Raw genomic sequence first — 26,805 nt, 5'->3', positions numbered from 1 at the left:
GGGATAAAATCATAAAACATTGTCCCCCATTCAACATGGGCTGCAACACTTGTGCTTGTGGCACAGACTGATGGTTTGTGTGGCTAAAGGTCTCTTGTCCAAAGGCTTCCCCTCTTGTGTGAGTGCATCCAGTCACTGTGCATCCACCTCTCCCCTGGACTGCACTGCTGGTGAACCTCACAGCTGTCCGATGTCAGAGGAAGCAGGAGCTGCACAGCCAGCAGTGATGGTGTTATGGTGGTTCTTTTAGTAAAAGCTGGGTTGGCCTTTTTTGCCATTTTGCTTCTTACCTTCTGCATTTTATGGAATTTGTCTCCTGGGTCTTTCGTGGGGGTACTCTTCCACGTGACAATGCAGTTTCGGTCATCCCAGTCCGGAACCTTCCTTGGTGGCAGCTGAAACTCGATCTTGGTCACCTTACATTTCACAAGGTGCCTCCTGTAGGTGACTGGGACATTTGATTTGAAGGACACTCTGATCTTCTTGGAACGGCGAGGACGGAGGTGTCCCACCTAGGGGGAATCAGGGAGTCAAGACCAAACTGGAAGCACTGCCAAGGGCAGGACTGCCAGCAAAAGGAACTGATGTGGTGAGCAGCTGTGCCAGGAATCTGCACCTCAGAGCGGATTTATGCAAAGTTTGATAGACAAAAGTGTGAACAGAAGGTGCCACCTGCCATAACATGAAGCCTTTGCTGCAAGGCTGGCAGCCTTGGCCCAGCCAAGCCAGGGACTGCATCTCCTACATGGCACTGGGACAGGCTATCAGTGGCATGTGAGGACTCCCTGCCCTGCCAGCTCCTGGGAACACCAGGGCAGGGCCTGAGCAGTGGGGAAAGGCAGAGCAGTCCACGCTCACCTTGGGGGAGATGTGGAATGGGCCGTCTGCCTCCCACTCAAAGCGCAGGAACTGGTGCTGGGTGCGGTTCCTGATGGAGAAGGTCCTGTGGCAGCACTTCCCGACAGGACAGTGCCCAAAGTCCATGTGATTCACTCTGATAGCTGTAAAGGAGGAGAGCAAGGGATCTCAGCATGCAGGGAGCTCCACACACCCCCTCACGTGCACAGACACCTGCACGTTCAGTGCTTCCTTGCTCCAAGCCTTCCTCCCTCTGGAGGGAGTTCCCCATCCCACACTTCCAGGGAAACACCCTGACACATCCTTAAGCCAGCAATGTGCAGCACAGCCCACACTGCTCTGCGTGCATGGCTGCCACGCCCACAGGCCACCAAGTCCCGTGGGTGACAGCCCAGGCCTGGCTAGAGGGAGGACACACGTGATCAGACATTGTCCTCCTCCTTGCTCCACCTTGGCAGCCTCTCCTCTCTTACCATCAATGATGTCTTTATTCAGGCTGCTCTTAGCATCCCTTTCCTCTGTGTCTTCCTTTAGTCCTCTGAAGTAGAATCTGTCTCTGTGGCCTTCACCCACCAGCTCTACTAGGATCTTGTTAGAGCAGGCGTCCGCCAACAACAGACGAATCTCCCCTTCCAGACGTTGAGCCAGGGTGGGTTTGAAAATGACATCAAACTCTGCTGATTCCCCGTGATGCAGACGGAAGAAAGGCTTTGTGGGCTTGCTCCCTGCACAGCAATGGAAATCAGAGTAAAGTGATACAGCTGTACAGAGGAAATATTTCCATGGGAGATATGAGGAATAAGAGGTTGAAGCCAGCTGCCTTCTAAGCACAGGTTCTACCCCCAGTAGTTCCAGACCTTCTTCCTATGTTCACAAGACACCTTGTGCCTATGCCACCTCCAGACACATCACCACTTAAGCAGCTTAACCTCAGGCTGATGCCCAGCCCTCATTCCATCTGCTTCCAGCCAGCTCCAGCCATATGCAAAGCTGAGCCAAAGAGTACTTTTGGCTTCTGCTGGCTGTGTGCTCAAGGGCTGTGTCTGTTCAGGTTGGTACCTTCCTACATGCAGCAAATACCTCAGAGGGTCCACTGTGGTAGCGACAGTCCCCCACAACTCAACGCCCCATGTCTAGAACAGAAGAACTTCCTACAACTTGCTAGGAGGAAACCCTGCAAAAAGGCCCCAAGAAAAGCTTGGGGGACAGAGAGCCCAAGGAACAAAACTGTGCCTAACATCTGGCTGCTGCTTGGAGAAGCCAAGAGCAGGCTGAGTTTTCCCTCTTTGCATGATCACATTTCATGGGTAATGAATTTACCATTTATGATGGAGTCCTCATCTTCAGTGCGGAATACTTCGAGTGTGGAGGCCCTGCCCTTCAAGAAGAATGCTCCATACTCGTGCTCCAGGCATAACATAAACTGAGAAAAGGGAAACCAGAGCACAATGATGCTGGTGTGAGTACAGGGTGGCACAGGGACTGACACCACAGTGCTGCTGGTCCCACATGGCAGCCCAGCACCTCTCCCACTACTAACAGCACTTAGCACAAAAGTGAAGTCAAACCAGACAAGAAAAAAGGGCGTTCAGAGGCATCTGGGTAGAACTGACACAGAATCAAACAGGACAGAAAGTAATGAGCAGAATGTAATTAAACCACATCTAAGTCTACTTCAAATGTAGCAAACTGGGATCAAATACAATGTAATGGAACTGGAAAATCACACATGTCCATGAGAACAAAAGGTGACCTGAGAGATGGGGGGAAAATACTCCACCACCTTTCTTGTGTTCAACTGAAAGAAGAAAGACTGGATGGAAAATTTCCAAGAATTCCCTTCTTGGAGAACAGATGTCAGTCACTTGCTTCAAAAGAATTTCTGACACCTCTTCCCAGGTCTGCCGTGTTTTCTGGGACCCTTCCCCTGTGCCACAAGTGCTCGTTCCCACACCAGACCATTCCTTGAGCAGGTCCTCCCCACCTTGAGAGGTATGATGCCATCGTTGCGGACGACCAGGGGCAGCTTCTGGGATGTCCCCACGCGGCGCCTCTTGAAGCGCAGCACGGCCGCTCCCCTCTTGCTGCGAGCGCTGGGGCACACGACCGTCAGCTGCGCCTCGTGCGCCTTCCCACTGATGGTGAAGGTCACGGTTTGGGGTTTAATTTTCACAGGGCTGCAGGAGAGGCACAGAAACAATTTCAGCTGGCACTGACGCATTTCTCACTAGGCAGGCAAAGCAGCAAGGGCCACAGCGTTTTCCCTGCCTGGTGCTCCTGTACCCCACAACACGGCCCCCCACCAGCCTCTTCCCAATCCATTCAGGGCCATTCACAAGAGGAATCTGCTCCAAAGAGCCAGAGCCTTCCACAATAACAGTTAAAAATAATTTCATTTAATTGAATCATGCAGTACAGCAGGTAAATAATGAGGCACCAGATGAGATATGGCAAATCCCCTGGCTGCACTGAGATGAACTTATGCAACAAGCAAAAGCACAGCATGAAAGCAGTACAAAAGCAAGAAGGCAAAAACACATCATCATCACCATCAGTAAAGATCATTTCCATGAACAGTAAAAAAGCAATTGCTTATTAGCAATTAGACTTCTCTTGTTCCAATTCAGCCACTAAAGGGTTGAGGAAGAGCAGCCAAAGCCCCAGTACACAGGTCCCAGAGCAGAGGAACCAGACTCCTCTTTCATACCAGCTCCAATCACTCACATAAAACAGCTTAATGAGCGCCAGGGAATCACAGAGGATCACCTAATTTTACAGAAACAAAAGGAAACTGTAACTGCTGACTTGCTGGTACAGAAACTGCTTCATCCAAGCCTTTGTCCTTGGAAGCCCCAGCTCAGCTGCAGCACATCTCAGTAACTTCCAGTTGGCTACCTAATATTTGCCTGTCTTCTTAGTTCCTCATACAGGCTAAACCATCAGCCTCATTTTTCTGCTCTAAGAGTTACTGCCTCCCAGATCATCTCAAGCCAAGTACTCTGCCTGAGGCTACTGAAAGCATTAGAGCTAACAAGAGGTCTGTGGCTTTCCAGGGGAGAGGGAGCTATCAGTGAGGCCTCCCGAATATTTCACAGGGTCAGTTACCCTTTGGGGATGACAAGGGAAGCCTTGAAGGTGCAGTTGTAGTTCTGGTCATCTGGCGGGGTGAAGGTCACTGTAGCAACAGCATAGGATGAGCCAGGAACGGACATCTTGACTGGATCCAGCTTGAAAACGTTGTTGATAGGGATTTGTTCCTTGGGGGAATCCAGAGAGCAGTGTTAGGAGAAAACACCTTTCAAGATGACACAGTTTTATACATAAATGCATTACTGAGAACAGCCCCAGACATTGTGTCTTCCTTCCTCCTTCCCTGGGCAGGCTCCCGTCCTCCCAGGGAATGCTGACCTTGTGCTAAAGCATTGTGTGTTTGGAGTGCAGGAAGCCTCCCCAGCCTATATGGGAGATGGGCACTGCATGGACGATCCTGCAACTAACCCAGAACTGGCCTTCAAAGAGAAGGAAAAGCCAGGGAGCTGAGGAAATGCTCTGCTTTGAGCCCTGGCATGTCAGCTCATAAGAGCCCCTCTCTGCGTGTGCTTCCAGGAGAGGTTCAGGATTCACTTCTCCCTCTGAAGACCCAGAGGTGTGAGCCAAAACCTTGCCCGAGACATGCAGAATTCCACACAACTGTTCCCTGGCTCTGCTGCTCTCCCCTGCAGTTTGACCTGCACTGATCAAGACTAGTCTGGGCCACAGGAAGCAATGCACCTGGAGAACAAAAGAGGCTCTCACCCAGCCCTTAGAGGGCAACCACCACCTTGGCCTCCTGCTCTTACCTCTCCAGGCAGGGGTTTGATGGAGAGGACCACATCACACGGCAGGCTGCTTGCACTGTAGATACTGAAATGAGCTTCTGTCTCTTGGCCAACCAGAACCTTGTTGAAGATGAACCTGTTCTCATCTCTGACGAACAGGCCCGTGCCTTTCACCGACTGCATCTTGCGGTCGAGGTCGGTGCTGCTGCAGATCGGGTACTCCTCGAAGATTAACAGCACATCCTCAGCAAGTCCTGGGGACACACCAGAGGCATGAGCATGGAGAAGCCTCCCTGATGAGTTTATCTGGACCCTGCTGGCCTCTCAGAAGGCTTGATAAGCCCTTTCTGCCTGGGTGACTGCTAAACCCAGCCTTGGCTGGGAGAACTGGCTGTGAGGATGGAGCTCAGTCCACCTCAGTCTTAGAGGGCATTGCTTTCCTTTTATCCTTCCATGCATCCCTCTCAGCCTGGGAGGGATGAGTCCACTGGTGGACTTGAAGAGGGCTGGAACCTCTGAGGATTTTAAGCTGGGACACCAGGGCTAGCATGCCTCTCTATCCAAGCAGCAAGTTGAGGTGTAGCATTGTGTTTTTTAATTGTAATGCATTTCTAGCAGTCAGTTTTGTAATCTTAATTTGTACTGTCATAGCATATTTTATTCTTGATGGATTGTTCCTTTCTGCCCTGTGTTATTGGGTTTGCCCAGGCTGCCCATCTCTCCAAAGATCTGCCCCTCTGTTCCCTCTTCCTCCTCCTATTGAATGTCTATCCCTCCCCAAGCCTGCCTCTTTCTCTAGACACTTCCCTATCAATCTTGCATCCTTTGAAACCCCACTGATTTGTTTAAATTATTCTCCTCCCCTGCAGTCCTTTATTGGTTTAAACACCTTGTGTTCCAACCCAAATTTCTCCCTATTGGTCTAAGATTGTATCCTCCCCTGAGACCTCCTCCCCCTTATCATCTGATGTACGCATTTGAGTTTGCCCTTTCTGTCACTGAACCTCCGGGAGTCAACTTCTTTGGGAACCATACAGAGGGCCTCTCCCTGATCCTTGTCCCTACCCTGGCACAGTCTGCAGTCCACAGCAGCCGTAGAGCGGCCGTGCCCTGCAGCTGCAGCCCGGATTGGGCAGCTTTCTGGGGGCAGCCCACCCGTGCCCTCGGTGCCGGGAGCTGGTTGGAATAATCCGGCACTGTGGCACTGAGGTGCTGCTCAGCAGCAGGTGTGACCAAGGGCACTGTGGCCAGCAGGTACCTGGGAGGCAGGACTCGGCAATCAGGGTGAAGGGAATGCCCAGGGGATTCTCCTTGGGGTCTCTGCCCGGGATGTCAATGTAGAGCTGCTCCTCACATTTCCCCTCCTGCCCTGCGAAGCAGTCCACTGTGATCTTCTGCTGGCCCCACGGACCGATGGAGCCGGAGCAGGGGGACACCGTGAACATGCCAAGATTGAGGTGACTCTGCAGAAAAAGTTCCAGGAGAGGTTGATGGCTGATAGCTGTGCTTTGAGCACCCCACCAAAGAGTATGTTCTGCCTTGGCCTCCAGCTGGGCCCAAGCAGCCAGTCCCAGGGCAGGGAAGGATGACTTCATGGCCCAATGGCAGCCCCAGGCTGGGAGCAACAAGCCAAGAAGAGCTACAAATCTGTCCCAGGGGGCAGAGAGAAAGGAATTTAAATGTAAAGAATTAAGGTGGTAGCTGTGTTCCTTCAATCTCCAGAGGTAACAGAGGAGAGCAGAAATACCTCTGAGAAATGATGGGAGAGAGGTAGGGGACTGCAAAGAAGAAAAAGCAATGTCTGAGCTCTGTGGACTGGGAATTCAGTGGGGGATGTTTTTGCTTCTGAGGTGTTCACAGATCTATGCTGGCTTGCAGCTACCAAACACAGGACCTGCTCCCCTCTGTTGACCCCACAACTCCAGGTCAGAGCCAGACTACAGGACTGTCAGTGGGACTGAGCAGATACTGGTCTTGCAGTGACCCCCAGCCTGGGCACAGCAGCATCTTGTCACATCCCCTGCAGCAGCACTGCTGGGCAGCAGGAGTCACCCACCTGTGTGAAGGAGCTCGATTTCCTTGCTGGTGAGAGCCTAGCAGCCAATGGAGCAGATTCCCCTTCCTTTGAGCTGAGAGGAGAAAGCAGAGGTATCTGTCATCTGAGTTCCCCTGCCTTTCTCTGAGGCCAAAGCTGGCCTTCCTGCTCACAGAGGAAAGCCTTGTGCTCCTGCTGGCTCCCAGAGAGCAGCCAGCAGCACCCATTGAGAGCACCTGCTGGACTGAGCAGCTCTATCACCAGCTTCATACTACACATGTGGACACCCAGGCCTTTTTTTGCTGCCTCTCCTCAAGCCAGGCATGCAAATGCACAACAGCCCAGGTCCCCTGGCTGCCTGCCACATCCCAGCCGTGGGGTGGTGCCTCCTCAGACAGGAAGGGTGGTCAGGGCTGCTCGTACCTTTTCCTTTCTGATGCAGATGCATCCTCGGGTGGTTGGCGGATGCAGAATTTGAAGTGGAGCATGCCTTTGTTCTCCAGCACCACAATCTGGCTCTTCTTGGTGCCCTTGATCATGGCTCCAAAGTTGATGGGTGAGGCAGGCTCAATGCTGTACTTGCTGTACACGGCTTTGGCCGACACCTTCAGTGGGATGTCAGCCACAACCGGGCCTCCTCGACCTAATCTGGCATCTGTCACCTGTGTCCACAGGAAGGGCAGGTAAACAATGCAAAGAGGCCAGCCTCTACCCCAGTCCCCAGGCTCCCTCCCCAGCCTCCAGTTTACCCCTCCCTGTTTAAGCACCTCCTCCAGAGTCACATTCTCAGCTCCACTTAGGAAGCCTCCCAAATGGTGTTGAAAGACTTTGTGCATGTAGGAGAGAGGATTCTCCAGTTAAAGGCCTCCTTCCATTAGACATCTATCCTGTTATACTCCCAAAGCACCGTGTGATAACACAGCCTGGCCCAGGCAGCTCACCTGGCAGTACAGGATGGGTCTGTTCTTGAGGAGCATTTCACTGGTGGGGTGGAAGAGCATCTCAACATTCACAGCAGGCTGGGAGGCAATCAGCACGCCCGACTGAGGCGCAACAGTGAAGTGGGATGCCGCGTCTCGCATCCTGGGACCTGCACCCTTCAGCATGAACCTGGGGAGAAAGGGAAGGAATGGAGATCTCTCAGTTAAAAGTACAGGTGCCACCAGCACAGCCAGGACTTTGCGTAGGACCAGAAAAAAAAGGGAGAATCCAGCTCTGCTCAGGGAATCTTGGATCTTGACAGAGAGTGCAGACAATCATGAGGTTACTGCAAGAAACCTTGACACCAACATTTTTCATTCCCTTCCTTACAGAGTCTCAGAAAGGGAAAGGAGGTGACCATCAAAGAAAGGCAATGAATCTCAGCATTTCAGTGGCTGAAATTTCTGGGGCTCTCCTTTGGGTTCCTGCTGAGCTGTGAAGAACTGCTGGTTTGTGGCTGGATTCTCTGGTAGAATAATGGAGATTAGAGTCCAGGTTTTGTATTTACCATGAGGTAGCCAGCACGGAAATGGTTCGAGCCATTGACAGAGCATGCAGGCCTGGGAAATGCTCACTACCAGGCTGCAGGACTCACCTGTACTCAATGTTGTATACCCCTTTGTTGTTTAAACTTAGGACTTTCTTCACGTTATCCATGACATTAATGGTTCCAAATTCCAAGTTTCCTTCTGGACCTGCAGAAAACCCACAGAGTGAGGTCAAACACGGTATTTGTGAGCTGCTGCAGAATACAACAGGCCACAAGCTACATGGAGGTCTTGGTGCAAACCCCCTTCCAGCAAGTTTCTGTTCCTGAAAGTGTTTTCCAGCTGCCCTTTCTCTTCACACTTAAAATATCTGCAGGCTTAGTAGCTAAAGAGCTTGCCTTCCATTTCCTCGCTCCCAAGCACAAACCCAATTACTTTATTTGCTGTGCCACGCCCGTGGGCATTGCCAACTGCCTGTTCATGTCACTGTTGTTTCAAAGCCCCAAAATCCAATCTGCACATGAAGCTGCACACTTCAAAGTTCAGAGGGGAGAGACTTAAGGCTGTCAGAGCCCTTTATTTCATGCAGGTTGCAGGGTACATGCTTTATGTATCCATGCCATCCTTGTATTCCATCCCATCCCATCCCATCCCAGTGCTTTGGCTGCCCACCTCCCAAGGTAATGCAGTGCACCTGGACTGCTTTGTTTGGGAGGCATCCACTGACCTTCAGGTATGAAGTCAATGGTCAGAGAAACTTCATAGACCTCTGCAGAGATTTTGATGTTTTCAGTGTGGACAATCCCCAAGATGTTTTCTGCATCTGAAACCTGAGGCAGCAAGAACCAAACACTGTTCAGATTATTCTTTTGAAAAGTCCTTGTCTCTGCTGGTGGCTTCCCCTATGTCCTCCCTGGCTTCACAAGCATTGGTGGGCTCCCAAGCTTGGCTAACCTGTTCCTCTCAGGGGCTGCCCCAGTGAGATTCTGCTGCAGTAAAAAACCCTATCAGCCCAACTCTGCACTCCTGCAGCAGGGAATGCTGCTGCTAAAGCCTCCTTGAGAGGCACAGGGGTGTAAGAACAACCACAAAAAGTGTGAGGTGTCTCAGAGCAGGTGGCATTGATAACCCTCTCCAATCACCTAGCACCCTGTCTGAAATGCAGCCCCTAAACCATGGGGAACAAAATCCCAGGGGGAGAGTTTGTTGCACTATGCAAGGGCTTCAGACAAAGCCCAGGAGGAACGTAGAGATCATGCTACAGTCTGTACAACCAGACAACAGCCTTCGGCCATTCACAGGGACAGGGTGGTTGTGCTACAGGCTCAGGATGCAGTGTCTGCTTATCTGGGGGGATGTGGATGCACTGCATGTTCTGACAAATGCTGTGCAGAGGCACAAGTTGGGGTCACAGCACCCTCGTGTCTGGCAGGTGCAGCTCTTCGTGACTCTGTCCCTAGGAGCACACGGCTGCTCACTGTGCCCTGCTCTGCCAGGCAGAGCACAGTTCCTCTCACCTCTAGTCGGAGGATCTTCTCAATTATGCCAATCTGCTCAGCCTTGAAATGCACTGTCACTTCCAACTCTGAGGAGGGATCAAGGATGCCATTATCTTGTGACAAGGAGAAGTTCTCAGCAAGGTAATCCAGCCCATTGAGCTGCCAGGCCATGGGCAGCAGGCTGTTGTTTTTCAGGACCAAGGTCCTGCTGTCAGTCCTGCAGAGAGAGGAAGGGAAGGCACTTGGCATCAGCTGCTGGATGGTCACACCAGCCTCGCCACTGAATGCAACTTGGAGCAGCTCCATCCATGCCCCAGAAACCAGAGTCAAACGTTTTCTCTTTGTCACAAGTCTTGGAGTGCTTGTGGGATCACTGACCTGTGCAGAAGCAGCTTGTCAAAAGAGAGCTCTGGGGGGCTGATCTCCAGCTTCACATGCACCCCATAGCAGCACAGGCTGAAGACCACTGGCTCTGGGTTCTTCTCAATGCTGCAGATGAGCTTGTCTTCCAGGAAGCCAAGGGAAGTGGGGTATGCCCAAATGGTCAGCTCCTGGACACGGCCCCACAGGAAGAAATTAAAGGAGCTCTGAGTGTGAGCAGGAGGAGCAGCCCCTGGGCACTTCTACAGTGCCTGCTCTACCTGCCCTTCTCCTACCTGCTTCTCCTTTGGTTTCAGGGTTAGGCTGGGAGGGTCCAGAAGGAATGTCTCTGCTTCCCCATCATTCTCAAAGGAGAAGTGGACCTCTATGTCCATAGGGGAGTTGTTGAGGATGGTTATATGCTGTGAGTTGCCAGGACAGTTCAGGGCCTTGTACCTGTCCACAAAAGGGGAAAAGGCTGCAGAGGAGACTGTTGCCTTTGCCACACACTGAGGAGAGCACCGTGTGCCCCCGAGGAAGTGGTGCTGGGGGACCCTGCTCTAACAGACAAGTGAGGGAAATGGATCCCAGTCAGGGGCATGGGCGTGTGCTCATCCCTGCCTTACTCTGATGCCTTCCCCTGGACTTGGTGCCTCCAGCCCAGAAGCCTGATCATGCTCAGGCCACTTCAAGAGTTTTTAACACAACGTCATTTCAAGGGTGCCTAGAAAAATAACAGCACACCAGACACATGGGTTTTTCCCCCCTCTTTCTTGGGATGCCTTCCCTGCAGGGTATAAGGAAAGGCTTTTGGAACAGGAGTTCAGCTAATCTCTTTCATAAAAGTCATGAAAGTACTTTGGATTTCATGGGTTAGCTCAGAGTCTGAGAAAGAAACATAAGGCATCAATTCCTAAGAGGAATGCAAAAAGATAACAAATGATTCTTCTCTCAGGTGTGGAAATGACTTTGGAGTGAAAGTTAGAGAGAGGAATTTGGAGAAAGGGTTAAAGAGGCAAAGAGAGATCCCAGACCATCCATCAACCTAGCAAAAGATTGTAGGTATTTCAGTTTCATTTTCTTGGGCTGTCAAAAGAGACCTAGCCCTCCAGAGCTCCCATGGAAATAAGAACTTAAAGTTAAATTTTTTTTTTTTAAGTGACAGTAAAAGTAGAAGTACACAATAGCTTCAATGACAGTGTGTTTATGCAGATTTTATCCAGCAGTGAGCACGCAATGTCATTGCAGGAAAATGTAATTCCTGCTGTGTGTTCCCCTCGACACCTATTGGCAAGTCAACCATAAAATCTTATTAATAATTAGAGATTAATGAAAGGTTTACAAAACCATCTACAGAATATTTGCTAGATCAGGCTACCTGCAGAGCTCAAAGCACTTCAAAAACCACCATAAAGTGCATTTCCTATGGGTTGAAGCTGACATGTGGGAGGGGACACAAAAGTTGCCCCCCAAGTCACCTTTGGCTCTGGCCACCAAGGCAGCCACCAAGGCACCCACTGGGTAGGCAGAGCAGCTCCTCCAAGGCTCATTTGCCTCTTATCTGCTCAAGTTCACACATCTGTGGTCCTTCAAACCCATGTGTCTTCAAACCCACGTGTCTTTGGTGCTTCAAACCCAGGACTCTGTTGGGATTGTGCCACCAGGCCAGCATGTCTCTCCAGGCATGTCCAGAAAAGTACAAGGCCCGGCAGGGAGCACATACCACTCTCTTGATTTCCCACACAGCAGCGGTCCAAAGTGGAATTGCTTTGTGCTCTCAACGTATTCCTTGAAGATGACTTCGTCTTCCTTCATGGTTTTCCTGCACTGTGGAAACACCACCCTGGGCAGAGAAAGTGGGGAAGGAGGAGCTATGAGATGCTCCAAGCAGGAAATGCAGTCAGAAAGCCATAACCCTTCCTGGTGGCTGAGGTACCATCTGCCTTCCCAGCTCCCAGCACAGGAAGAGGGGCTGGGCAGCCTCAGGCAGCACCATCTGCCCAGGCCAGAAGCCCCAAGGGGCAGCCTGGCTGTGAGTTCAGGGGCAGCTGTGCTGTGGGAGGCTGCCGGGGCCCAGCCTTACCGTGGGTTCTGGCAGATGCTGGGGTACAGGCCGGTGCCACAGCAGGGCAGCTCGTACAGGCGCTTTGACTGCACGAGCTCAAACCTCAGTGTCTGCTCAAACCTCCCTGGCTTTTTGGCGGAGAAGTTGACCTTCAGTTCCACCTCACCGTGGGCAGGCACTATCCACCGGTACCGTTTCAGCCTGGCAATTTAAGAGGAGGCTTCAGACATTGCTGAGGAGCCAACAGAACAAGGAGGGTGCGCTTGCCATCCCCCAGCACTGGCACGGGGTCACTGTGGAGCTGGGGACGATGCACCTTGTTTGGCAAGAGGACCAAGAAGCAGAGGCATCGCCTCCTCCCGTGCAGCTCACCTGAGGAATTCTGTGGGGACTGAGGCACTTCCCACTGTACTTTTGGATCCTGTTGCAGAGGAATCCCGGGGACTTTCTGCTCTCTGTGTGGAGATATGCTTCTCCTTTGCAGAGCTGTCTCTGCTGGTTGCTTTACCTGTCTTTGGATGGCCCTTGGAAGAACTGCCCTTCACATCTGGGGCCTTGGGCTAAGGGGAGAGAGAAGAGGGAGACAGAAGTGAGCCTTGAGACATCCCCATCCTGGAAAGCAAAAGGGGGGTTTGTTCACCAATGGAAGAGAGAAAAAATAAATAAGTCCACCTGCCCATGGACTTGGTCTCCTTTATTGGTGTTTGTTTTGCCTAGGACACCCCTGCTCACTCAGGACCCTCTCCTCAAAGGAAGTTCATGGTTTTAAGTGCTTTTTCCCCCTCTTGTCTTACAGAACTGTTCTGTCTCCAGCAGAACTGTCTCTTTTGTCCCATCCCTGACAGAAAGGAGACCTGCAGATATGGGACCCCATCACATCTTCACTGCCTCTCCACAATGCTCCCTTTCCATTCAACCTGTCCCGCCTGTCCCCGTCTAGCCTGTCCCTGCCGTGGCACCTTCAGTGCCAGCACCACTGGAGCACCCACCAGATCCTCTTCTATAGCAGCACCTTCTGGTGCCACAATGCTGAAGGGCTCCACACGCTCTGCAGAGCCCAGCCTCTCCTCCGGGTACTCGACTATGGAGAGCACAGCAGCAGGGGGAAGGGGGGGGCCATCAGGATGCAGTCCCAGATGTTTCAGCAGCTAAAACAGAAGAGAAAATCCTGTTTATACTTCTGCCACCTTCATCCTCACAACTCCTTCTTTGAAGGCACTGAGCTTTTGGCAATGGGGTTTTTAATTTACATGAAATACGAGTGCTTTGTTATGCCCAGTGGGGTGAGCAGGCTCCAGAGCAGACACAAGAGCTACAAGCAGGACTGGGAGAGTGATTCAGCTGAAGAAAACAATGGCCATGTCCTGGGAGGGTTTATGATTTCCGGGATGGGAAACTCTGAACAGATGGGATACTTGTACACAGAGCACTCCCACTTCCTGCCCATCTGAGGGATGGTGACAACCTCCCCATCCACACAGATGATAGTCTTTGTGGAATACCATCAGGGACCTGGACGTGGCTCTGTGCCATTATCACCTGGGGGAACACAATGCTCCAGGGCCCAAGACCACAGCAAGCTCAAGATCTGAGCTTTGCAGGGTTTTACCTGGTCTTCCTTTGGCAGCTTCCCATCCCTCAGGATCTGCCCAATCATGGCCTTTGGATCTGAGACCTCAATGTCCAGGCACGGCACCCCAATGTGCTCGTCTCTGACTGCTCCTTCGGCAGCTTCGCTTCGCGTCCCCAGCTGAGATGACTGAAGACTTCTTTGGTCTCCACTTTTTTGTTCAGGCTTCTTCTCCACCTTCTCCTGAGGCTTATTGGTCTTCTGACCTTTGTTTTCAGCTGGAGACTTTCCCTTTTGGATCACAGGTAACTGCACGGTACCCTGAAACCTGTCCCAGCAGGAGAAAACCTGTGCAACATTCTGCTGCGATGAATCATAAATCTGAAACCTCAGGATCAAGTTCTCCATCTCAGCTGGGTCCTCTGGGATTTCAGTTTCCCCCATCCCTGCAGCTTTGGTTTCCCATTTCTCTGGGGCTTTGGTTTCTCCGGTCTCAGGGGCTTTGGTTTCCCCCTTCTCTGGGGCTTCCTTCCCCTCGGGTGATCTGGTTTCCTCCTTCGCTGGTTTTGGAGATTGCTTCTGCACGGAGACACCCTTCTTTTCCTCCTTCTGCCTCTCTAAGGCTTTTGCCTCCTCCTGAAGCTTTTGAGCCAGCTGCTTCAGCTCCCTTCAGCAAACAAAACAGAAAACATTGCTGAGAGTCACCACCAGAAACTTGAGCTCACCAGTCCTGGCTGGCCCTGCACTTCATTCCTTGACCCTGATGCCAACATTTTCCTCGTCCCCCCACCAAATTCCAATACGATACTTTCCCCCAAATCACCAACTCTTGGTCCGGCACCACCCTTTAGAATACTCAATCCTCAGTTCATCAAAAGGAGAAGGAGTCCTTCTTTGTGCCATGGACTTCTTGTCACACATGGCACCGCCCAGAGACCCTTTGCCATCATGACATCTTCCATGCCCAGTGCTCTCACCACTGCGCATGGACCAGAGCTGCTTCTGGGGTTTTCTTTCAAGGATGCCTTTTCTCATTCCAAAAACGGCACAGTCTCTCCTTTGGGACATCTGTCCCCCCCAAGTTTTTTGCACCTTCTGGTGCCGAGGGGTACCCACACTGAACCTCCTGGTTCTGAGGCATTGCCCCCCCTGGAAGCAGTCTCTGTATCACAAGGAAACAGTCCATGGCTATGCAAAAAAAAGAGTCCATCAAAAAATGCCACTACATCATCTCCATTCTTCCAACATCTCTCTCTCAGCCCAGACCTTCATCACTCTTCTAGGAAGGGTTAATGTTCTGTAAAGTTTTCATTGTCCACAAAGGGGTTAAAAGCTCCCACAAGCAGCTGGACACATCACTGGCTCCTCGCCTGCCTTTCCTCCTTCTAAGCCATGCTGCCACACGTGTTTATCAAGTTTCAGGGAAACTCTCAGGCACGGCTCTGTTTCTCTCTCTGTCTCCCAGAAGTGTGTGGAGAGGAATACCTCTCAGTAGTTCTTCGATGTTTCCACCCTTGGGCCCCTCAGGGTCAGGCCCACCTCTCCCAGGCCGCATGGCCTTCCCCTTCCCTGCACAGCCAGCAGCTGGGCTGGGGGAGAGATCAAACTCTCTCCCGCCTGAAATCCAAAGAGAACCTTCCAGGGGGGAGCCCTGCTTTTAACCCTGTGTTCTCAGAGGCGGATCCAATGTCCCAATGGCCACATCAGGCACCAATATTAGAATCTGAGCACCTATTGGTGACCACAGCATCCCAGAAATCCTATTTCCGGTCAAACCACCACACACTCCCATCTCCACACTTTGCCTATGTGTCCTGACCTGCGCTGCCTTGCTGGAGCAGAGCTTCTCCTGGGCTTGCCTACTGCTGCAGCTGAAGGGGAGCCTAAAGGACATGAGCTTTCATGCGTGCTGTCCCACCATAAGGAGAACCCTGGCAGATCAGCATTGCAAGGACTGGCAATGCTGTGGCAGGACCAGGACCCAAAGCAAGGTTTGCTCTGTGCCCCACACCTGCCCATACCACAATCCCACTGTTCTGGTGAAGGGACATGATGAAGAAGGTGCAACTCAACACCATGGACCTAAAGGCACCTCTAGAGGCAGTGCCAAGGCAAGCCCAGAGCCCAGCTCCCTGCAGGCAGCATCTAAGGCAGGAGGGCTCACCAACCAAATAGAGAAGAAGATCTTCTGTCTCAACAGAAGAAGGTCCTTCCTCTCTTGGGAGCCAGGGAGCTCAGAGTGGCCATCCCTGTGCTGCTTCTGGCCTTTGCTCTGCAGCACCTCTGAGCTCAGAGTCCTTGGAGCAGGGAAGCCCTCCAGGGACGATAACCCATGGAAGAGCAGTAACCCATGGAAGGCTTACTCACTTTTTCCTCCGTATGCGCTTCCTTTCCAGGATTATTTTATCCACTTCTGCTTTCTTCTCCTTAGGGAGAGCATCATACTCATCCTCATCTATTTGCAAGATATGTTCTGCTTTCCTCTGCAGAGCTTTTTCCCGCTGCATTTCTTTAGCACAAACCAGAGGAGAAACCATGAGTGACTGCAAGCAGAGCTGGGTGCTCTGGGGCAGCTGCAAGGATTCACAGCTTTTCCTGATGCAGCCTATCATCCCAGGAGATATTGGGGAGCTTATATCCCTGCTCCAGAATTCAATCTCCCAAGCTATGGCCGAGAAGTGAGGTCCTGTGCTTTGCCTGGCTTAAGTGCACCAAGGCTGAGGACAGTTGTTTGTCACTCAGCTACAGCAGCTGGCACTTGTGCCCAAGCTTTAACGTTAGAGATTAAGGTGAGTCTTAAAACCTCAGATCTCCTGCAACTCTGAGATGAGTGCTGGTTACACTGAGGCAGAAGGCAGAAAGATTAATAAAAACATTTCTTACAAGCTCTGCTGCAAAGCCAGATACACAGAAATAAGGGTGAGGGCTTGAGAGAAAAGATTTGAGAGGGATGGAGATATTTCACCTTCCTTCTCGGTTTCAGCTTCCTTCCTTTTTCTTTCAGCTTCCTCCCTGGCTTTCCAAGAATCATAATCCTCATGCAGGTTTACCATGAAGATATGACAACGATTCTTGACAGCTTTGAGTACGCAGAGTAGGGAAGATTCCAGGCTGCTTGCAAAGAGGCTCTCCAAGCCATCAAAGATCACTCCCTTGGAGCAGTCTTTACGCTGTGAATAAAGGGAAGAGTAAGTCAGCCATTGCACGCAGGGGCCTCACAGCTGGACAGTGATCCCAGATGTCCCAGGGCACCAGCTATCCTTGTTCCAAGTGCAGTAGCTAAGAGCAGCTGGGACCTGTCCTTAGGCTCTGCCAACTAAGGGCAGCTGCAGCTTCCCCCAGGGTTCCCTGCACACAGTCCAGGATCCTCGAGCAGCATGTGCAGAGCTGCTGCTGCTCCTCCTCCTCTCTGAGTCGTACCTCAGTGCCTTCTCTCCAGAGCAGGAATGTCTCCTTTTGCCCCACCCCACACACCTGCAGCCTCTCACTGAGGATGTCCACCAGCAGCTCCTCGGGCAGCACACAGCTCAAGCAGTTCAGCTCTTCCCCACGACTGCTGATGATGCTCAGCTGCTGGGGCGCAGGAGCAGTGGAAACTGTGAACTGCAATGGGAACCATTGTAAGGAAAAGAAACCACAGTGGAAAGCCCTGAACAACTCCCACTGCTGGGCTTGGAGCTGGGGTTCCTCACTAATGGAGACTAGAACAACCCTGCAGTGCAGGCTGGGGGCTCCAGGGGACGGTTCTGGAGGGCCCATGCCTTGGCCAGCAGACACCCAAGCTTGCAAGCCCCAGTGCAGCCTCCCAGCACTTTGCTCACTGCCTGCAGCCACACTAGCCAGGACTGCACTTTGCCAGCAAACCACTGAGAGCCAGTGGAGCTGTCTGCCAGAGCACATTCCCAGCCCAAGTCATGGCACATAGACCCACAGAGCCTCCAATGCAAGCGGCCCCTGCCCATCTCAAAGACAATGCAAAGGTCCCAGGCATCAACCAGGGCAGATCATGTTTACCTTGATGTCATGTTTACCAAGTCTGCTGGCTGACTCCTTCTTTTGTGATGGAGGGGTCTTTTCTTTGACATTCTTGATTTTTTCCCCAGAGGCTCGTTTATTCTTGGTCTGAGATTTTTTATCTGTACAGGGAACAGATGGTTCAGAGGGGCTTTGTAAAGCAAGCAGGCACCTTTGACTGCAATGGGCACAGCCTTGGGAAGGAACATGGCTCTTTTCCCAGTCTGCTGGGCACTGGCAGCACTGTTTCCCAGAAGCAGCTCCTTCCCTGCTTCTCTTACCAGCATGGTAAAGCACACCATCCCATACTTGATTTTAAAGCCAGCACTATGTCCCTCCTAACAACTGTGCATGCAGGTGATGCTGCTCACACAGCAGTTCCCCTGCAGATCAAGCCAGAGATTTGTCCTCCAGGAGCATTGTTTCCATACACTGCACCAATCCTGCATTCCCATGTGGAGACCTGCAGCCCTGCCACACTTGCATCACCCATCTCCACTGAAGCTAAATCCTCCTTGTGGGAAAAGCCCAGCTGGGACCCAGACTCTTCTTCCTTCCACCAGCTCCCAACCCAGCCAGGTTCAAAACTGAGCACTGCAAAACTTCCCCCTGCACTGAGCCAGGTCTGGCCTCACCCTGCAGAGCTCAGGGCACCAACTGCCCAGGAAGTTTCACAAAAGTCTCCAGTCTCACATGGAGAACAGCCCAACGAGCTGTGTAACCTGACAGTGGCCACAGGTAACTCTCTGGAGAAGAGAGCTCATCTGGAGCATGTCTCTCATTGGAAACTCCTCTGGGAGGCTGTCCTTCCCTTCCTCTCGTTTGCGAGGTTACACGCATAGTCAGTCCTCCTGTGCTCAATGAGCCACTTCAGAAGGCTTTTTCCTTGTTCAGGTGGGCAGCAGTTCTGCCTGCTGCCCATAAGAAGAAGGCTCAATTCAGCTTTGAGGAAATATAAAATAGTTGGGACAGAGACAGGCATGCTTTACCAGCCCTAGATGAGCTCTTTTCTCCAGAGATTTACCTATGCCCACTGCCAGGTTACACAGCTCGTCGGGCTGTTCTCCATGTGAGACTGGAGACTTTTATGAAACTTCCTGGGCAGTTGGTACCCCTAGAAAAACGAACATGTGCCAAGAAAGGCAGCAAAGGGGGCTATAAAAGAACCTTTTTCTGAGCCCTTAAAGTTGATTTCATTATTTTGGCAAGCCAGTGATGCACTTCACCCATGTTCCCTAAGAGAAACCCAAGGACTGAAAAACTGCTGCTCTGAGTAAGCAGAAGTGGACGGTGGTGGTGGGTTTCTCAAGCACTGGCCCTGGGTCCTTACCAGCATTTCTCCTTACCAGCATCACCTTCATCTTTGCCTTCCAGCTCCAGGGCAGCCTGGGTGCAGAGCTCCCGGGCACGGAGCCCCGCTGGGCTCCTGTCCTTGGCCATGGCCTCTTTCACCACGGTGTCGATGGACACGTAAGCAGCGTCGTAATACTGACACAGGCCTGCTGCTATCTCTGTCTTTCCTGAGAGAGAGAGGAGGACTGCTTGGTGACACTGGCACAGGAGGCATTGCAGGGACAGGCCCTGGAAAACCTCCAACAAATTTCAAAGTTAAAATGACAGTGGGAAAGCAAGTGTCCCTCCAGGGGGGCCATGAGGGAGGCAGCTGCAGCATGCATACAAACTCTGAATGCTAGAGCCAAGTGGATCATCTCCACCTCCCGTTCAGCTGAGGACTTGCCTTAAGCACCGTGGCCCACCAGGATGTGTTCCCCCTGCTTGTCCCTCTCCCTGCAGCCCTGGGCTGCAGCTCACGTACCTGCCCGGGGCGGCCCATGGATGATGACAACCATCCCTCCTTGGTGGGGCTGCGCCTCGCAACTCCCTGAGTCCGGGTCAATGCCCAGGTGGTGCAGGACAGCCCGACAGACAGGATTCCCAGCCTCTTTCACCATGGACTCGGGACAGAATGGGACAGCTCTGTGACGTGCTGCAGTGCAAAACCAGGGGGAAAAGTCAGCCTCCTGCCTACCTTTGATCCTCACCATCCTCCCCATCCCCTCAGATCCCAGGAAAGGAGACTCGGTGAAAGCAAGATGAGATTGTTCTTTTGCTGCTAGGAAGGTGCAAATATAAAAGAGCCAGTGATATTAGACCTGGTCCTATTGGCTGAGGAACTCATCCAGCCCTAGTCTTTGTGGCTAAGGGACACAAGGAAATATCCTGATTATTTCCCCAGTCTATGGCAGGCAGATAGCAGCTTGCTTTGGCTGCACTCAGAATTGGAAGAGGATGCCACAGCCCTTCAGCCAAGAGTTCCTCCACCAAGCTGGGGAACAGGCAGCTGCTAAAAGCACGGGCTTTCCCTGGAGAGCAAGGTGACAGAGAGTTCAGGGTGTATGGGCTGGAGTCCCTGCTGTGACCACAGGCAAAACAGACACCACCAAACCCTCACTGTTTTTCTGACCTGCTGCTGCCTTGCCCATGGCCTTGGCCTCAGCCTCAGCCCTGGCCTTGGGCTCTGCCTCTTGAGCCTTTGGCCTCCACTGTGCTCCATGATTCTGCAGCACCTCTGGAGGCAGTGTCTCACCCACGGCACGTGGAGGCAGAAAAAAGCTCTTTTGGTACTCAGACCCCACTGCCATCCGCAGGATCTGTGTGTGGAGGGAAGAGAAGCCATACACAAGATTCCTTTTCTTGCCTTTCATCACAAAGACTCAACAAACCCATTTTCTGTCTCCTCCCTTCCTCCCAACAACACAAACTATTTAGTTTAGGTCCTCCCACAGCATGTCAGCAGAGCTGGCTTTGCCCTGGGGATTGCCTCCATCTCCCTGGCACAAGCCTGGGAATGCTGGAGTGCTGTGAAGCTTGGGCAGCGTGTACATGGGGCCCAGACTTCTCACCTTCTCCTCCTCAAGGTACTGCTCATCAAAATCCAGGGAATAAAACTCAATGGGGAAGTTGCATGGGTTCTTCACCACCACTGTGGCCTCCACCCCATTGCTGTCCACCAGCATCCATCCCATCTTTAGTGCTGGGGGCCTGAACTCCAACCGTGGCTCAAGACCTTGTCCTGAGAGGTGCAGCTTTAAGCGATTGCTGCTCCCACAAATGATAAGCTCCAGCTCATTCTTGTAAGACCTCTGAAAAGAGGAAAGCACAGAAAACTCATCCATGAAGTCTCAGATGACAGGACCCCAAATACAGCAATGCTTGGTGTTATCAGTCCCTCCAAGGTGAATGGAAACGAGATATTTACTTATGCTAGGGACTAGAGCATCTGTAGTAGTCTGTGTCTGAGTAACTGGGATGAATGCTGGTGTGCACTGTAACTGGGTATCAGATGGCTGTACAATGGCCTGTCAGACATTTTCACCTAGTCATGCAGGAGTGCAGTGCTCATGGGAAAGGCCCTCAGGGTTTCAGTGTCCAGACACAGTCCTGGCACTGCTGCATCAGGCAAACACCAGCTCCAGGAGAGAGGCAAATGAGCTCTTGCTGGCCAGAAATAAGGGTCATCTTCTCTGCTTAGTGTTTGGCTCTGGTCCAAGCCAGACACAAGATGGTTACATTTATTGAGCAATTAAAAGATCCCTGGGAGTGTGTGTGGGCACACAAGCACTTGTGTCCATGCTGGTACACACTGCCACTTTCCAAGACCCAGCAGCCACAGGCAAACCACTTTTGGGAATGCTTTGTCCTTTGAGCTGAATCCCCAGCTGCACAGGAATGTGCAGGCAGGCCAGAGCCCCAGGGACTGCTGGCAGCACCCCACTACAGGTGACTGTCCTGCCGTGCCCAGGAAGGTGGGTGGTGGCTGTTTGGTCTGTCAGTCCTGCAGCAGGATGGGCCATTCCAGGATTATCCTCTGTGAGTGGGCAGCTGCTCTGCACTGAGTGTCACAGCTGCAAATACAGCCAGGCAAGGGGCAGGCTGAGGGGAGTTGGGCACAGCCCCCCCATGTGCCAAGAGGCAGCCTCAGAGCCCTGGTGCTCTCTGTGCAAGCTCCCTGTGGGCATTTCAAAGCACATCTCACGGGAGTGCTCTGTGGGGTGAACTGAGCCACGCTGAGTACGGGGTTTGCAGAAGGCTCCCTGTGAAGGCAGAGCTCCTACCACACTCTCTGCACCAGGCCCTCATTTCCAGATAGCCCTGACAGGCCTCCTGGGCTGACACCCGCCAATCTCACCTCCTCCTCAGGTGTAAACTGGATATGCAAGTTCTGCCACTTTCCTGGATCAAGGGTTCCTTTGGAGGGCGTCACGTCAAAGGGACAAGGCTCGTGCTGATTGTTCTGGGCACAGAAATCAATAATGTGAGGTCTCCTCATGTTCTGAGACACTGACATAGTGCTGAGAGCACCCACAGCCAAACCAAGTGTGGCCCCAAAGCCCAGAGCTGGAGGGAAGCCCTGTAGACAGGGAAGGCAGATAGGGAACTACTGTCCTCAGAGGAGGAGGAGGAATGGGTGAAGATGGCAGCAAAGCAAAGCGTCAGCTAATGGAACAGGTTGAGGCAAACCAGCCTTGATCTAGACCCTCAGAAGTTTCCTCAAACACACTGTAGACCCAAGTGCTCAAGCAGCCACAGAGCAGAAAGGGCAAGAGTCACAAAGAAAACCCAACCAAGCAAGGTCTGTGTTCAATGTCGCCTGTGCTTTACCCTCAGAGCAGGCTTGTTGGAAGCAATGAACCATTTGCAGGGTACTCGGAACCAGTTGAAGAGTCGGATGGTCTCAACCTGGCAGTCCCCAACAAGGATGTCAGAGAACTGCAGTCTGTTCTTGGAGAGGGTGAGTGACAGTTCCAACACAGTGGCACGGATGCGGATGCTGTACATAGGGCCTTCTGTCACCTGGAGAAGGACAGAGAATTCAGCAGAGCGTGCAGGTGACATGTGCTGCTGTGCCCAGCCTGCTGCCTGCCCCAAGAGCTGTGGTACCTCTATGGGCAGCACCACTTCCACGTCACCATACGGCTTGTGGGCACTTTCAAAGCGCACGTCAAAGTCCACGCTGTTGTTGGGGGGCAGGCAAATCATCTGGTCCAGGCCCACGCTGAAACCTTGAACAGATGAACACAAAGCAGCTGAGATACACACAAAACACAAAATGTGTACAAGCATTTAGGCCTTACAGGTGTCCTGGCTGAGAGGTGTGGCAAAAGCCCCAGGCTGTGCTGTGACCTGGACAAAATCTTAAGAGTGCACCTGAAGACCCTTCAGACACAGTGAGCCACTGTGTGATGGAAGGGCAGCCTTGCCTCAAGGCCTCTTTTGGAAACCTCTTTTGATGCACCAGAGGATCTCACAGGCTGCTTCCTCAGTAAAGGCTGAATACAGGTGCTGTGAACCTGTGTGAACTCCAAACAAAGCACTTCCAAAATACAGCAGACCCCACTGGTTGGCAAAACAAGCCCACAGAGTGTCCAAAGGAACTTGCTGCTTGTGGGAGCCAAGGGTGGAAGATGCTGAGAGGTGACCAGGGTGATGGTCACCATTGGCCCCTGCACTGAAGCGTTAGGGCAGTCACAGGCAGGCCAGGTCCCTGGGCATGGCTGGCTGTTGTGTTGTGTTGTTTAATTTCCCCCAGTTATTCCCCCATTTTATGTATTCTCCCCCCCGGTTTCTGTAAAATGGTTCCTCCCTCCCCTGATTTTCCCGCCACTGCCTCCCTTCACAGTTGGTCTCCATGGTTACCTCCTTCCCCCTCAACAGTCAATCTCCCCTTATTATGTGATTACCCCTCCCTTATTCTCCTTATAAGTAAGTTTTTCCTCCTCCCTGGGCCCAGTCAATCACCCCCCACTCCTCCCAGGTTTCCAGAATCTTCTCCTCTCTGGGGGCTGTGGTTGGCTGTGGTCCCAGGGCCCCTGCTTTATGTTGTATCAATTGGTTAGTCCCCTATGTCAGTTATGTTTGTACCCTTCTCTGATTGGCTGGTTGGGCTCCCCTCCTCTCTCCACCCCTTCTTTTTAAAACTGTGCCTCTCCCCCCATTCCCGGCCTCTTGCTGGTTGGCACTCTCCCTTCCTGTTCACGTCCTCGAACCCTCAATAAACCGGAGTTAGCCCCCAGCCTGTGGACACCTCTTTCTTCGTCTCACTGCGCTTCAGTCCGCACCGCGCATCCAGCCCAGCCTGAGGCCAAGACGCCGAGGGGGGCTGGCAGTGCATGCGCCGGGGGTGTCGGCCACCTCCCTCCCTACTTCAGCTAGCCGGACACTTGGGCCAAATACGCCCTCGCGCAGGCTGACGCCCAACGTGGGGCTCGAACCCACGACCCTGAGATTAAGAGTCTCATGCTCTACCGACTGAGCTAGCCGGGGCTGGCCAGGAGAGTTCTGTCTCTATAGCTCCCAGCAGGGGCACTGAGAAGAAAAAACTCAGAAACCTCCCCAGGTTCAGGGGCTTAAGCTAATCTGTCTGACACCTCCTTCAAGGGCACAGGAAGTGTCTCCAGCACTGCTTACCTGTGTCCTGCAGGACAGATACATCGACCTGGAAGGATACATGGATCTGCCCAGGGTTGGTGATCTTCAGAGAGTGTGACTCAGTGTAACCCTTAAGGACAGGGCCCATGTCCAGGACATACTCGAGCAGCTCAACTCTGCAAGGAATAAGGACAGTCCTTAAACCACAGCCTGGCTACACATCCAGGTGGATGGAGGATACAAATAAAGTGGCTATTTCTCTATTCACTCCTGTAAAAACTCAGCTCAAGCCCATGAAACCCATGGCCTGACCACCTGGCAATAACTTTGGGAAGTCAGGAGAAGTGCAGGTCCTAGGTTTGATCAGCTACTAATGGTACCTGAAATTAAAATTAGTTTAAATAAGGACAGTCCTTAAACCACAGCCTGGCTACACATCCAGGTGGATGGAGGATACAAATAAAGTGGCTATTTCTCTATTCACTCCTGTAAAAACTCAGCTCAAGCCCATGAAACCCATGGCCTGACCACCTGGCAATAACTTTGGGAAGTCAGGAGAAGTGCAGGTCCTAGGTTTGATCAGCTACTAATGGTACCTGAAATTAAAATTAGTTTAAAATGGACACTGGCCACAGCTCATCTGCCATGAAAAGCCAGTCTAGGTGAGTCCACTGGGCCTCCACTGCTCTCAGTGGAACTGCCTAGCCTGGTGTACAGCCTGAGCCTGAAATTGCTTTGGAGTCTAGGAATAAGGTTTGTCTGCACAGGAAATCTTCATTGCTCTGCAACCAGACCACATGAGCTGCTCTGCAGAGCATCTCCTTCCTGAATTGAAGCTCCCGTGCTTGTGCTGCATCATGATGGTGCAAAGGGACAGGCCAAGTCACCTAGATAAGCCCTGCCACCCCACCAGGATCCAAACCATCTGATGTTGGGTTTTAAAGGGTTTGCTGACAGGTGCAGTTCCCTTCTCCTTTTGTTCAGTGTCACAGCTGCACAGCTGTTAGTTGGAAGCAAGACCTCAGCTGGGAGTTGTCTCTCTCAGAGCTAGGCAGCAGGGACAGAATCTATGCTGTCTGGAAGGGCTAGAAGATCTGCACTGGGTCCCCCAGCTCTAGGGACAGAACCCCACACCTGTGGGGAGCTGAGCAGCGCAAAGCTCAGCGTGGTGCTGGGGAAGGGAGGACACTCCGCTGCTCACATGCAGCGTGTCACAGCCACCAGGACCAGAGCCCATCTGGAGCCCAGGCTGTTCCCAGCTCTGCAGACACAGGGAGCTCTCAGGAGAAGGGGACATGGCTGGGTGTTCCCACCCAGGGGCACCTGGAGATGGGGATGGGAGTCCCTACTCACTTGACAAGACTCTGGCACAGCTCCTTGTCAGGGAACCTGCTCTTCAGGGGATGGGATGGAAGAATTTGCTGCAGTTCTACAAAAGGTTTCTCTATCAGCATCCTCATCATCTCTATCTGCAGCTGAGTGTCTGACTGAAGAAAGGGAAGAGAGTGGCTGGTTAGCAAAGGTCCCTCCCAAAGCCCAGCTTGCACCTGAGAAAGGATCCCAGCCCACTCTTGTTGGGAGGGGGTGTGGGGTCCTCCTGTCTGGCTGCTCAGTGCCTGTGACACCTCCTGCTCTCTTAGCCAGGACCTCATCTCCAGGGAAGTAACGCCAGCATCTTTGCCTGCCCAGACACTGTTAGCAAAGCTGATCTGGCCAGGCAGACAGACAAGCCAGAAACCCTCCAGAGCTCCAGACACTTGCCTGTCCCCAGCCTGTACCAAGGCAGCTTGGACAGAAGCTGTCTTGAAAGGGAACTGGCACCAAGCTGGTGCCTCGTGGAGATGAGCACCTCCAGCACAGCCCCAGGGCACAACCAGGCAGCTGCTGTTAAAGTCTGTAAATCTGGCAGGGCTAGGGTTGGGAACAATGAACTCCCCAGCAATGACCTGCATCTCCTTCAAAGCACCATCAACTCCATCCCTGGAGCATGGCCTTCAGCATCTCTCCCTGGGCCAGCCAGGAAGCTGCTGCAGCCCCAGAAGAGACCATGACCAGCGTGGCAGCCCTAGGGGCAATGCTGAGGTGACACAAGGTTGTCAGTGGGCAGGGAGGTGTCATCAGGGCACCAGGAAGCTGCTGTGGGCTGCAAGGGGCTCAGGTGACATGGAGAGGGTGGCCTGTGCCAAACGGGGCTGCAGCTGTTCTTACTACAGTGCCAGAGGCAATCACGCTGGGCTGCAGGTCCCGAGTCTTCAAGGTCTCAGTCTTTGGGCTCTGGGGCTTCTTCAGAACAACTGATTTATAGCTGGGATCAAATATTTGCCGGCGTTTTATGAGCCGTTTCAGTGTCTTCTCATATTTTTCATTTCCTGAAGGAGGAAAGCATCCACAAAGAGAAGGGTGAGCAAAGTGCCAGTCCCATTTAAGCTGGGAAGTCCCCGCCTCCCAACACTGGTTTCTTCCAGAAAGAAATCCCTCAAGACATCCATGGAAAGTGGATGCTGCTGCTCCTCTCTGAATCTCATCCCCTGCAATGTCACACAGATCCAACCCTGCCAGAAGCCCTGCCAGCCTCTCTTACAGCTTTCCCAAGCCTTTCTCTCTAGCCATTGTCCTTCAGGACCCTGCCAGATGAGCTGGCAGGCTCTGCAGGTTGGTTCCTGGGACAAAGCCCACATGGGATCCTCT

General features: G+C 52.4%; 1 protein-coding gene and 1 non-coding gene across 2 annotated transcripts in view; both read right to left on the bottom strand.

Moving 5' to 3' along the window:
* The window catches only part of LOC131089631 (hydrocephalus-inducing protein homolog), a 61,149-nt gene that overhangs the window by 3,849 nt on the left and 30,495 nt on the right, over positions 1 to 26,805 (bottom strand). The window contains exons 26-60 of the mRNA XM_058034463.1: positions 26,326 to 26,486; positions 25,471 to 25,604; positions 24,157 to 24,293; positions 22,630 to 22,751; positions 22,351 to 22,542; positions 21,878 to 21,982; positions 20,592 to 20,831; positions 20,153 to 20,339; positions 19,505 to 19,675; positions 19,035 to 19,208; positions 17,689 to 17,810; positions 17,149 to 17,277; positions 16,640 to 16,844; positions 16,042 to 16,165; positions 13,714 to 14,341; positions 13,094 to 13,252; positions 12,477 to 12,664; positions 12,123 to 12,305; positions 11,763 to 11,882; positions 10,336 to 10,495; positions 10,058 to 10,230; positions 9,698 to 9,896; positions 8,908 to 9,010; positions 8,288 to 8,387; positions 7,653 to 7,821; positions 7,135 to 7,373; positions 6,733 to 6,805; positions 5,935 to 6,139; positions 4,698 to 4,930; positions 3,964 to 4,115; positions 2,843 to 3,035; positions 2,179 to 2,281; positions 1,332 to 1,583; positions 859 to 1,001; positions 291 to 512 (exon numbers count right to left, since the gene is read on the bottom strand). Coding sequence (XP_057890446.1) covers positions 291 to 512; positions 859 to 1,001; positions 1,332 to 1,583; positions 2,179 to 2,281; positions 2,843 to 3,035; positions 3,964 to 4,115; positions 4,698 to 4,930; positions 5,935 to 6,139; positions 6,733 to 6,805; positions 7,135 to 7,373; positions 7,653 to 7,821; positions 8,288 to 8,387; positions 8,908 to 9,010; positions 9,698 to 9,896; positions 10,058 to 10,230; positions 10,336 to 10,495; positions 11,763 to 11,882; positions 12,123 to 12,305; positions 12,477 to 12,664; positions 13,094 to 13,252; positions 13,714 to 14,341; positions 16,042 to 16,165; positions 16,640 to 16,844; positions 17,149 to 17,277; positions 17,689 to 17,810; positions 19,035 to 19,208; positions 19,505 to 19,675; positions 20,153 to 20,339; positions 20,592 to 20,831; positions 21,878 to 21,982; positions 22,351 to 22,542; positions 22,630 to 22,751; positions 24,157 to 24,293; positions 25,471 to 25,604; positions 26,326 to 26,486 — 6,200 coding nt within the window. The remainder of the gene's footprint in view (positions 1 to 290; positions 513 to 858; positions 1,002 to 1,331; positions 1,584 to 2,178; positions 2,282 to 2,842; positions 3,036 to 3,963; positions 4,116 to 4,697; positions 4,931 to 5,934; positions 6,140 to 6,732; positions 6,806 to 7,134; positions 7,374 to 7,652; positions 7,822 to 8,287; positions 8,388 to 8,907; positions 9,011 to 9,697; positions 9,897 to 10,057; positions 10,231 to 10,335; positions 10,496 to 11,762; positions 11,883 to 12,122; positions 12,306 to 12,476; positions 12,665 to 13,093; positions 13,253 to 13,713; positions 14,342 to 16,041; positions 16,166 to 16,639; positions 16,845 to 17,148; positions 17,278 to 17,688; positions 17,811 to 19,034; positions 19,209 to 19,504; positions 19,676 to 20,152; positions 20,340 to 20,591; positions 20,832 to 21,877; positions 21,983 to 22,350; positions 22,543 to 22,629; positions 22,752 to 24,156; positions 24,294 to 25,470; positions 25,605 to 26,325; positions 26,487 to 26,805) is intronic.
* Positions 23,940 to 24,013, bottom strand: TRNAK-CUU (transfer RNA lysine (anticodon CUU)). Its single transcript has one exon. It is a non-coding gene; the product is annotated as a tRNA-Lys (tRNA).

The sequence above is a fragment of the Melospiza georgiana genome, chromosome 14, assembly GCF_028018845.1.
Source record: "Melospiza georgiana isolate bMelGeo1 chromosome 14, bMelGeo1.pri, whole genome shotgun sequence".
NCBI lineage: Eukaryota > Metazoa > Chordata > Aves > Passeriformes > Passerellidae > Melospiza > Melospiza georgiana.
The sequence above is the reverse complement of the archived record's forward strand: the minus strand, read 5'-3'. Positions and strand labels throughout refer to the sequence as shown.